Genomic DNA, 12697 nt, shown 5'->3' with positions numbered 1-12697 from the left:
CTCCAAATCCACCACATCCTTCTATAGCATGTTGACCAGAACTATATGCAATACTCCAAATGCGTCTAACTGAAATTTTATACAACCGCAACATAACTTCCCAACTTTTATACTCAATGCTCCAAATGATGACGGCCAACATGCAATACGCATTCTTTACCACTCTTTTCACTTGTGCTGCCATGTTCAGAGCTATGGACTTTGCGCCCCAAGATCGTTCTGTATATTGATGTTCTTTAGAGTCCTGCCATTTACTTAATGCTTTCCTCTAGCATTTGACCTCAAAAGATGCAAATCCTCACACGTGAAACTCCATGTCACTTCTCCATCCAATTTCCCAACTGATCTGTACCCTGCTGAATCCCGTGCCAACCTTCCTCACTGTACACAACTCCACAAATTTTCATGTCATCTGCATAGCTAGAATTTTGTAAATACATTTGTACAACCCTGGTTTCATTAACTTTCCCCGAAGCTTTCAAGAAGCTCTCACTGACTGTACTTTCATATCCTTTGCTGCTTGCTGGTACGTGGCATTTAAGAGACTTTTGGGTAGGCGCATGGATATGCAGGGAATGGAGGGATATGGGTTATGGGTAGACAGACAAGAGTTGGTCTTGGCATCAAGTTTGGCACAGGCATTGTGTGCCGAAGAGTCTGTTCCTGTGCGATACTGTTCTATGTTTTATATAAATGGGTTAGCATAGCCAAAGGTTCTATGAAAACGCATTACACCACATTGGCTTTGCCATCCAGGTGTGTGGTTAGACGGCCACTTTCAAGTTGAGGCATGCTGCAAAAGCAGCAACAAAGTTAGGAATTCAGAAGAGAGCAACCATTCAACTACTTCTGCTTGTGCTTCAGAGTATTATCATGCAATATTCGTACAATACCCTGAATAACACTGGATTGTTTTCCCTTCAATATTGTAAATTAAAGCCTACTCCAAAAATTGGCAGAAGGAATGCTTTCCCAAAATTAATATTAAATTCGGGTCAGAACCCTTCTTCAGACCTGATCTGAAACATCTCCCATCCTTTTTCTCCAGAGATGCTTCCTGACCTGCTGAGTTACTCTAGCACTTTGTATCTATCTTTGTTATTTTGCATCGGCCCACTTATTTGTCCATGTTGTCCAGAGATTGGTTAGAGTCCTCCTGGTAGTTTGACATATTCCCTACATTTGAGTCAGTTGGGACTAAGTACTTTTCCACAAGAAGGGAAGGGAGGAAAAGCCATACCACCCCTGCCCTTCTACCACCCAAAATGATGATGCAAGTCTGGCAGCAAGTTGTCAACATGAGCAGCACAGTGGCGCAGCGGTAGAGCTGCTGCCTTACAGCACCAGAGACCTGGGTTCGATCCCGACTATGGGTGCTGTCTGAATGGAGTTTGAACATCCTCCCTGTGGCCGTGTGGGTTTTCTCCGGGTGCTCCAGTTTCCTCCCACACTCCAAAGACGTGCAGGTTTGTAGGTTTATTGGCTTCAGTAAAATTATAAATTTTTCGTAGTGTGTAGGGTAACGTTAGTGTAAGGGGTGATCGCTGGTCAGCGCAGGCTTGGTGGGCCGAAGGGCCTGTTTCCACGCTGTATCTTGAAAGTCTAAGTCTATATGTTGGTAGGTAACCACAAATCAAACAATGAATTAACAAGATTTTTCCAATAACCCAGTTTTTTGGTTTTGTTGTTCTAATCAGTAAATAATTCTATATTTTAACGAATAAAGGCATTGCGGAACCATTTTAAGTACGGTAGGCTTTTAGATTTGTTTTGATATTTTCCCTTCGAGGCAGATGCTAAGGTTGTAATAGCGTGTTATCCTTTCAATCATTCACTTCTTTAAAAAATAAATCCCTTCATTTGAAATTGAAACTTTTCTTTTGTTCTGTGAAACAAATCACCATTGTCACACAGCAATCGATGTGTTCTCAATAGATTTAATGGGAGTTATTTTTATGGGAAGTTATTTTCAATCTCAAAATATATTTCTTAGTTGGGGATACAAAAGTAGTTTCGAGGTTAGTTGTTTCATGTTAATTAATTTGTTTAATATATTGTGCATGTTTATTCAAACTCTTGACTGACTATACTTAGTCGATTCTTAAAAATACCGCTTGATTAAATTAAAGTGTGAAAATAGTTTTGGGGTGTTTTTTCTCTCCAAATCTGAGATTCCAGAAGTTTAATTAAACTAGTCCAATTTTGCAGTAATGTATTCCAAATACATTGTAAATGTGCCGATTGCTTCCGTTATTTACCTGCTCCTCATGTAGCAGGAAGGGGATACAGCTGTGGAAATGTCATTAAAACTGTCCTCCATTCATCTTGTCTTGTTGCATGACTTACCATATTGTGTATGTTGCCTGACTCTAATAACTTGCATCTGGCTGCTTCATTAAACGGAGAAATACCAGCATGCTGATGTGTCGTCAATTCACCTCTGCCTTGTGGAACATGTCAAGTAATAATGATATGCAACTATTTAAGATATAGGTCGCATCTTTTACTAAAACAAAATTCACCATTGCTTGAAGAAAGGTGAAAAGTTTGAACATAATCTTTGCATTGTGCCTCGTGAATAATCTGTTTGATTTTTTTACAAGGAAAGTGTACTGAGCTAGCTTGTTTGGTACTGTTCTTGAAATGTCTGAGCTTTCGGTTAATGCATTGTTATGACTGCCTAAAATATCTAAGTGTTTGCAGTTTAGAGACTGAGATGGAAGCTGCATGCTGTTGCTTCTGTTTCTGGTCATTCGTATGGAATGCTGGACTTGAGCTAAACCCTATCATACAAAAAGGAGGATATGACAGCAAGCCAGTTGCTGGCATTTCCCTTGATGGCTGTATCTGTCTTCCACAGGGGGAAGGTATACACCAAATCCGGGAAGCTTTGAAGATTTTAGCAGAGAGGGTATTAATCTTGGAGACTATGATTGGTATTCATGGTGAGTAAAGGGAATAGATTGATGTTTTGCACTGAGTCTTGTGACCAAGCACAACAGGACACACAACAGAACCTACAAAATCAGGTGTTTTGTTTTCAAGCTTATTTGGAAGGTTATCTCATTTTCAAATAGGTATAAATCACATTAAGTGTATGGAGAGAGTTAAAGGGGTGTCAGTACAGTATCAGCAAACAAACTCTTTGTTGTGTGTCTGAGTGCGAAGTTTAGTTCTCAGTACAAATCAGCACTGTAATACTGCTATGTATGTGTGTGTGGGAATAATCAAATACCCAGACACCACAACAGTGGGAACCAGGAACGCCTGTGATTTGTTCCAAATATTATCTCTTACACTCCGATTCAGTAGACAATCAACAATTCTGAAATTTACAACGAAAAGCTGCAAATTTATATTGAATAATTACAAAATCTACCAGCTGATCATTTGTAAATTAGTCCATTTTCCAAAAAGTTGTAAAGTAATTAATAATAGAGTTTCTTATTCACCAAAGAGAATTAAATTAGTGCTGAAACAAGCAAGCGCATGGCTGACCTGGTTCCTGAGTCCTGATCAAAACTAGTTTTTAACCGGGGAACAAAACATTTTCTGTTGCTGTTTTCGATCTCCACCAGGCTGTTAGTTGGCAGATGATCCAAGATCTTCAAGCTGAATTAGAAGTTCTGGCTAGAAGGGTAACCTTACTGGAAGCCATCGTGTGGCCAGGTAACCGAGTGGTCAAACATTAAAAGTTGCAGTGTTCATGCTGACAATGACATGGTATTTTGTACAACATTTGTACACAACCGTTTAGAAAGCAATCAGACAGGTACATGGATAGGACAGGTTTACAGGGATATGGGCCAAACACAGGCAAGTCGGACTAGTGTGATGGGACATATTGGTCGGTGTGGGCAAGTTTGGCCAAAGGACAGGTTTCCAGGCTGTATGACTCTATAAATTCTATAACTATGCTCTCAGTAATCCTCCACAGATTTACATGGGAGTGTAACATGGAAGCACATTACAGAGATACATGGGAGTACATTACAGAGATGCATGTCATTGTCCTTGTTTTGATAGATACGTAAATTTTAAATAATTTTCTGAGGTCTTTCAAGTAATAGTCATAGAGTCATACAGTGTGGATACAGGCCCTTGGCCCAACTTGCCCACACCGACCAGATGCTCCATCTACACTAGTCCCACTTGCCTGCATTTGGCCCATATCCCTCTAAACCTGTCCTTCAGGGCACGGTGGCGCAGCGGTAGAGCTGCTGCCTTACAGTGAATGCAGTGCCGGAGACCCGGGTTTGATCCCGACTACGGGTGCTTGTCTGTACGAAGTTTGTATGTTCTCCCCATGACCTGCATGGGTTTTCTCCAAGATCTTCCGTTTCCTCCCACACTCCAAAGACGTTAATTGGGTTAATTGGGTTGGTAAATGTCAAATTTGTCCCTGGTGGGTGTAGGATGGTGTTAATATGCGGGGATCGCTGGTCGGCGCAGACCTGATGGGCCGAAGGACCTGTTTCCGCGCTGTATCTCTAAATTAAACTAAACTAAATTATCCATGTACCTGTCTAATTGCTATTTAAATGTTGTGATAGTCCCTGCCTCAGATGAAAACAAACTGACACACATGCTCCCTTCGAACTCGGTGCAAAGTTTACAATGGTTCAATGGTTTTGTTATTGTCGCGTGTATCAGATAGTGTGAAGTACATTCTCGGCATACAGCTCAGCAAGACTATCTCCGCACAGGAGCACCACCTCCCCTCCGGTAGGTACAGAATGTTTAAACTCAAACCATTGACAAGAGGAAGGACGAAACATAGTCCGGTACACGTATTCCCCAGAAACGGTTAAGTATCATAGTCATACAGCATGGAAACAGGCCATTCAGCCCAACTCGGCCATGCTGACCAAGATGCCCCATCTAAGGTAGTTTCATTTTCCTGTGTTTGGCTCACATCCCTCCGAGCCTTGCCTGTCTAAATGCCTTGTAAATGCTGGAAAAAGTAGCAGCCTCCACTATTTCCTCTGGCAGCTCCTCTCATGTACCCGCCACCCTCTGTACGAAAAAAGTTGTCCTTCAGGTTCCTATTAAATCTTTCCCCTCTCACCTTCAACCTATGCCCTCTAGTTCTGGTTTCCTCCCACTTACATTCCCAAATAGCTCATGTCACCCTGGACATCCTATCTCTGTACACCTTTCGGGATGGCATGAGGCCCAACCAGTCCCCTCCAAAAAGAGCAATGAATAGTAATATATGGTTGTCACCATATTAAATATACCTCTTGGTTGTGTCTTCTGCGATACCTATTCAAACCAGCTCCACATAATCTTTCAGATATAACATCTTTATCTTTAAGCTTAGTTTAAAAATATTAGTAACAGATAAATTTGACGCTGTTTTTAATAAAAGGCAGATCATAATTATACTCACCAAAATAATTGACAATTATTTTTGTTTGATAAATGCTCTCAGGAAAAGTTGTGCTGTTAATACGACCCAGGTTTTACCAGTCAAGAATGTGTTGCCCTATTCAAACTCTGCACAAAGGGACATTAATGGAAACTGCAACTTTTAATAAAATACACCTAAAGAAAATAATAATATATAGATCCTTTGTACTATCTTGCACATAAAATAGTGACATGTTATTGTATTATTTAATTGGTTAAGTCTCAAGTTTTAATGCAATCAGTTTTGTGTTCATGTTTGTGCATAATGCAAGAGATTTTATTCAGTCGGAAGGGTCTCAACCCAAAACGTCACCCATTCCTTCTCTCCAGAGATGCTGCCTGTCCCGCTGAGTTACTCCAGTATTTTGTGTCTATCTTTGGTTTAAACCAGCATCTGCAGTTCCTTCGTACACACTATACGTCTTAAATAATTTACTGATTTCCCATTGAGGATTTTGGCCCTTTCTAGTTTTGCTCTTTTCCTGAGAAGATAATGACTCTTCCCTTAGCTCCCAGTGTAAAAGAGTTTCTAGGACTCTTTTAAATTTTCATTGTTAAAAGTTATTCTTATTTGTAATATTTTTATAACATTGTTTGAGACTATCTTTGTGCAGTAAAATGCTCCGTTTTTCACCACAAATCTGACTCGTGCAGGTTAAACAGAGATGCTGGTTAACCCATTGTCAGTCTGGCCATCCCCTCAATACTGCCCTCTTATGGCCTGTTTGTTTCCTCGGAAGTGCTGGTGACTGACTGCAGCATGCCAGCTAATGCAATGCCAGATAATTAAGCCTTTCCCCTGCCATGTTTTAAATTAAAAAAGTACCTGAATTCACATCATTCCCAGATTAATTCAAGTAACAAGTTTTGAAAATGTGAAATAAAACTTGGAAATTTTGCAAACACACTTAAAGCCTTTAACAATCTGAATAAAGGACAAGTTCATGTTTCAAGCAACCCTTACATTATAGAAAAGCTATGTTTTGCGACTTTCCATAATGCAGAGCCATGTCACCTGAGCCTGCGTTACAAAATACGAGTTGAATGAAGACACATTTTGTTTATTTATTCACGTATATTCTCGGAGAGCAAGTTTTTATTCCACATCTCAGATTGTTTGGTAGTGATTTGTTAATTGCTAAAAGGAGATTTTCTGTAACCTGACCTGTTGTAACGAGAGGGTCACCTGGAATTCATCAGATTATTTCAGCATTTAGCGTATTGAAGGTGCTCCTAAAAATGGGGTGTCTTCTGCCTTAATTGCTGTCACAGAACCTGGTATTTCAATAGAACACATTTATCAGAATACCAGTCCTGTTCAATAAGCAGCTGGAGCTTGCCAGGAATTACATTTTTGGCAATCTTCAACTAATTATTGAGCTGAACCAAAAGGCTATTAGATTTTGTTATTCCTTATTTTTCTTTTGTCCTTGCTGGAAATATCAGCCAATCAAATACATGGTATTCCTAGATTTACTGTTTTTATTGCAGGCATTCATTTAAACTGCATAATAAATGTCAAAGTATATATGAAATAAAGGCTTGTTGATTGCCATAACACACTAAAAACAAACACTTTGTCAAGAGCTGTCAAAATATGCGTAGAGAACTGATTGATAAAGGATGAGCAAAAATCACTCAGTTATAAAGATAATTTTGATTATTCAATTCTTTATAAATATGACAAAATGTACAACATCGTTTCATAGTTTCTTTAATCAAAATTCTGTATTAAAAGTAAGCCCCTAATCATGTTTAGATCTTTTAATGCCAAGCATAGAATTTCTCATTAAATCGCAACCTACTAATTGCCTGATGACTCCATAAGATTTTGTTAAAAGTTCCCATAACCAAGGGAGTGTCTAAAACTGCAAGTGAAAATCTTGCATGTAGTTAACACTGGGTATTAATTATCCAAAGTGCTGTTACTATATAATGCTTCATTGATTCGTTTGAAATGTTCTCTTCTTCAATAATAAATATCAAATAATTTATGTCAAAAAGAAAAACACAGTATCGTCCACATGTATGATGAGATTGTTGACAATCATTTCAAAATTATATATTCCAATTTTCAAACTTTTACAACTAAATAATCCCACATAAAACTCAATGCTCCGAACCAGACTAGTCAAATTCTATTTTTCAAATTACTGCACTTTCCCCAAATGAGTGCTATTGAATTGAAAATATGTAGCTGAGTTTCGATTAATTGAAATAATAACAGTAATTTAATCTATTATTACTTAATTGCCAATTCATTTTTGCATACCTATCATAAGCAAGCTTGTTTAACAATCAAATCACCTTTATGTTTTTGCCTACTGCCTTTGTCATCACAGAACCTGATCATGGATCTGGGGTAGACCCTTATGCTACAATACCTCCAAATTTCTTCAGAGGCAAGCGAGGCAGCTTTGCAGCCTACAAGATTATCTCGCACAGACTCGCACACAAAACCGAAGATAAATGATTAAGGACAGTATAAACGTCAGCCAATGTCAACTGTGAGGTGCCTTCTTGAAACAACAGGTGGTAAAATGGGGTAAGCAGATTACCAAACCACTGGAATTGTTATATTTGTCCTAAGTGTAATACATCAGCGGACTAACTTGATTTGCCTCGTCCAACTGTGGGCATTTTTCTTTATATGTACTGAAAACGATTTGCATTCTTGGCTGCTTTCTTAATGGGAATCTCAGAGATATGATATAGATATCATGCATTGGTTCACCACAGTTGACTATTCTGTGGTTTCTCATTATGAGCACTGGTGAATATTCCACAAGGCAGCCACTGGTGCTTCCTCTCCTATGTTTTGTGAAAATGTTTACTTTGCCTTTTACTTTCTATCACAAGTAGATTAATGTTTCTGAAATTCTGTATAATCATCAGTTTATATTATGTACTTAAATCATAGTTTAATTACGTGGAGAAAAAAAAATGAATGAGACACCACCATCCCTTGATCACCTTCCATCTTGTGATCTCCAACAAAAAGCACACCTGCTGATTCAATGCAGGATTATTCACTCTCTTTTATATTCAAATTGAGGTGTGATTGCCCAACAATCTCTGTGTACTCAGGATGTTGACTTTTATTTTTGATTTTAAAATGGGTTTGCCAGTAACGACTCCTCAATTAGGATGTAACGATTTTAGATCAAAGGTAAAGAACAATTACAGAGATTATTTTTTCTTGCTCTCTTTCAAATGTGTTTTCATAAGAGCAAGGTATACAAATTTGTTACCTTGCCAGTGGTGTAGCTGCCCTGCAATATTTGGGTTTGGAATACACCACTTCCCATCCCTTCATTATTTATGAGTAGAAGTTAACACCAGGATGCATTTTAACATGTATTTTAACAACTGGAATGAATGTTTGGGAGAAACTTCACAAAATGGGATCCTGTCTCTTTAAATTCTATTGAAAGTGTTTTGTTGATCTCCTGTTACATCGTGATAGTAAGGGGCTGTAAAGGAAATTGTTTTAAGTGAGCTGTTGCATTTGTTGCCCCTTGATCAAAATAAGTATAATTTCAAAATTGTATTCACAATAATAAAATGATTGTTCACAAAAAACACGCATTTTTCTGTTATATCTGAACAATACATTTCAGCAATTCCTCAAACATTTTTTTATGTTTTTAGTTCTAACAGACATATGTTAAAATAGATAGCCAATCAGCAAAAAATAGGGATTACTTACACACCAAATCAATACACACTAGAGAAATGAGGACTGCTCCTTAAAATTCTACAACATAATAAATAGGATATTTCACCATCTCGGCATGAAAATATACGAAAAGTATTTATCTACAGATATCTCTGAATTTGTACTTGAAGGCAGCATTTCAATTAGTCACTTAAATGTGTCTTACTGGTGCTAAGTGTGCAGTGTTTAACTTTGTAATTAAGGCAACGTGCGACTCTGATTTGGTTTGTATTTGTTTTTATCCACGGATTTTTGTATTTTGACAATGGGCTTTTAATGCAGGTTGCTCGCCAAAGTATTCACTTATTCACTATATGTACAATGTGTAACTTTTGGTGCCACTGTGTTTTTATGATGCCGTCTTTAAGAGCGTACTTACTTCCATGTACAGAGCACTGTTTTATACCACCTATGAGAAGTGTGTCAAAAATATTCATTAAAAGATAAATTAAGTCTTTTTACCTGTTTATTAAGTTTTATTTTTTCCATTTAGCATTCTTTGAAGTATTTTATTGATGTTAAATATATTATGAGTCCTTTGTCATATTAAGCACTTATCTCTTGCCCCTGCACCAGTTAGTCTCTCAAATGTACCTGTCCACTGTGTTCTGCCCAGAGCAGATCTGAATTCAGGACTCATTTACAAGATTCTTGAAACACTTTCAAGCAAAGAGAAACTGTGGAAGTAACGCATTGCCTTGCTCAATTTTGTCTGAGGATTGTACCCTGCAGGTGGAATGACACCAAAACAATGTCATGTCATGGAGGCCAAGTCAATAGATATTTTTTAAGGCAGAGATAGATAGGTTCTTGATTAACATGGGTGTCAGAGGTTATGGGGAGAAAGCAGGAGAATGGGGAGAAGGCTGGAGAATGGGATTAAGAGGGAAAGATAGATCAGGCATGATTGAATGACAGAGTAGACTTGATGGGCCAAATGGCCTAATTCTGCTCCTATCACTTATGAAAACTGAAGAGTGCCATGAACCCTTCACTAAGCTTAATCAGACATAAATTTCCACTTGAACTGAAATTCTGTCTTCAAAGCCAGCATTCCATTCACTGCTTGTTGGATGGTCTGGAATGAGACCTGTGCCAGTCAGTAATCCACAAACAGAGAGCACCACTATCTCAAGAGTGGTTCCTACTCTTCACTTTCTAACACAGTTGCGATGAAGCTCACTCAGTTGTTAGTGCCAAATCTCTGAAATTAGGTTCAAATACCTAAGTGGCATTTCTTACAAAATAAGAAGTTAGAATAGAGTTCACCTCAACTGTGTGATTACTGTATATATTATACATTTCTGAGAGCTTTTATAGCCCAAGATTAAAAAAATTGCGTGAAGAGGTACTTTTGGAATCCCAATGTTTTAGCCAGATGGAAGCAAGGATTTTTTTAATGTGAATTGGTACTGAAAGACAACCTTTTGGGAAAAGCTATAGGTTTTTTGGACAGCACAGTGGCATTGCCAGTATAAGCCACTGACTCATAGGGCCAGAAACATTTTCAATCCAGACCTTGGGTGATATGTGTGGCGTTTGCATGCTCTTTATATGACCACATGGCTTTCCTCCAGCTTCCACTTCATCCCAAAGAACAGTGAGTTGGAATGGGATTAATGTAAGACTGGTCAAAAGGATTAATGTAAATCAGTGGTTGATAGGCAGTCTAGACCCATTGGGCCAAATAGTTTGATTCCATGCCATATCTCTCTATGACTCTATATTCTGACACATAAACTAGCCTTATTTGCTTTAGTGAAAGTTACTGTGATCACAGCCACTCATTCTGGCCTATGAGAAGAGATGTGAAGGTAGATATGTGAGTGGGAACTGTAATTCTTCAATCCTGCTCCAGATAACATCAAACCGATGAGTGACTTAATCAGTCGAAGAGAGCAGCGGGAAGCTTATCACCTCCATATGCAGGTAATCTGCATGGATTTAAAATGAACTTCAAAATCCTAATCCTTTCCAACGTAGAAGCTCACTAGCTTTCAGGGTGTCTGCAGTCCACCAACATAAACTCTACTGTAGATTTTGAATAATTTTGCTTAGTATCTTTAGGCTTGAAGATGTATTTCCAAGAACTTCAACTGTACTCAAACATATGCAAAATCAAATTTTATCCCAGAAAAATCAGGCACTCGACAAAGGGTTAAAAGCAGCCCTTGGACTGAACTTGGCTATTTACTACTTCATATTTGTAAATATAAACAATTATTGTTAAAGATGACAGTGTTCAATGCTCTTTGTTGATTTATTTAGTGATACCTATAATTTTTGCATTGAAATGGTACATAGAAGCAGAAGTACCATTTGACAATTATTTAAAATGATACCTAATGGTGTCATTTTTATTTAAGACTCGACCAAGTGGACCAAACCTCTCCTGCATTGGTGCAGCACCCTCTCCTCCCCCACTCCTCTCCCCCCTTCCCCTCCCCTCCTCTCTCCGCTCCCCTCCCCCTCCCCCCCACCCCCTCCCCCCCTCCCCCTAGGAGATAGATTTAAACTAAAATGTGAATAACTTTAAACATATAACACCGATTTCAATGAAACGTCTTCCATTAGCACCAAAGGGATGACGATGAGTAAGGTGGGCCTAAAATTGTCGCATTATCGTGTACCGTTTTGGCTGTAGTTCAGGAACAAACAAACAAACGAACGAGAGTTTTAGTATATAGATGAAGGTTCTTTTTCACCTAAGTTGTCCAGTTTTTAGCTTCATGTCTTTTGGGACACAGTTTATATGAACAAACATTGTAGTCTTCAGGACAAACTAAATCATTGTAAAATGACAAAGAAATACCAATTTCATGCCAAAATATTGTAGAGATGTTTTCAAGTATAGACTTTGTGTTAAATTAACCACGTATACATCATTCAGCTCCCTGCAAATATTTCTAATCTGATTCGTACATACTGGAAACCAATTTTAAAACAACAAAACCATATCTGCTTACATAGTAGACACAAAAAGCTGCAGTAACTCAGCGGGACAGGCAGCACCTCTGGAGAGAAGGAATGGGTGAGACCTTTTGGGTCGAGACCCTTCTTCAGACCATTTTTTGTACATATTTCAGTTGTGTGTTCAGATAATTGAATAGAATTGAATACATTTTTATTAGCCAAGTATGTATAAATACAATGACACGATATATAGTAAACAATTAAGAATAAAACATAATTTAAACATGTGAAGAATAAAATAAAATACCAGAGTAAAAGGAGGCTACAGACTTTTAGTTATTGAGTAGAGCTACTGCTCGTGGAATTTTTTTTTTTTTTAATGTCTGGCGGCTTTGACAGTCGCCGTCCATAGGGAAGTGCTTCAAAGAGTTTGTGGCCAGGGTGAGAGAGGGGTCAGAGATGATCTTACCTGCCCGCTTCCTGGCCCTTGCACTGTACAGTTTGTCGATGGGGGGAAGGTTGCAGCCAACGAACTTCTCGGCTGATCGAACGATGCGCTGCAGCCTCCGGATGTCATGCTTGGTGGCTGAGCAAAACCAGACCGAGGGAGAAGGTAAGGACAGACTCTATGATGGCAGCATAAAACTGAACCAT

The 12697-nt window shown here is 38.5% G+C and overlaps 1 protein-coding gene across 3 annotated transcripts in view; it reads left to right on the top strand.

The window, feature by feature from the left end:
- Window positions 1-9548, top strand: part of emid1 (EMI domain containing 1) — a 232949-nt gene extending 223401 nt beyond the window's left edge. For 2 of the 3 annotated variants that reach the window (XM_078421096.1, XM_078421094.1), the window contains 2 exons: window positions 3579-3669; window positions 7755-9548. In XM_078421096.1, the coding sequence (XP_078277222.1) occupies window positions 3579-3669; window positions 7755-7885 (222 nt within the window). In that variant the 3' untranslated portion in view covers window positions 7886-9548. Of the gene's footprint in view, window positions 1-2860; window positions 2946-3578; window positions 3670-7754 lie in introns of all 3 variants that reach the window. The other variant, XM_078421095.1, reaches the window with a different exon arrangement.
- The last annotated feature ends 3149 nt before the right edge of the window (window positions 9549-12697 follow it).

This window comes from Rhinoraja longicauda, chromosome 25, assembly GCF_053455715.1.
Source record: "Rhinoraja longicauda isolate Sanriku21f chromosome 25, sRhiLon1.1, whole genome shotgun sequence".
Classification (NCBI taxonomy): Eukaryota; Metazoa; Chordata; class Chondrichthyes; order Rajiformes; family Arhynchobatidae; genus Rhinoraja; species Rhinoraja longicauda.
The sequence above is the reverse complement of the archived record's forward strand: the minus strand, read 5'-3'. Positions and strand labels throughout refer to the sequence as shown.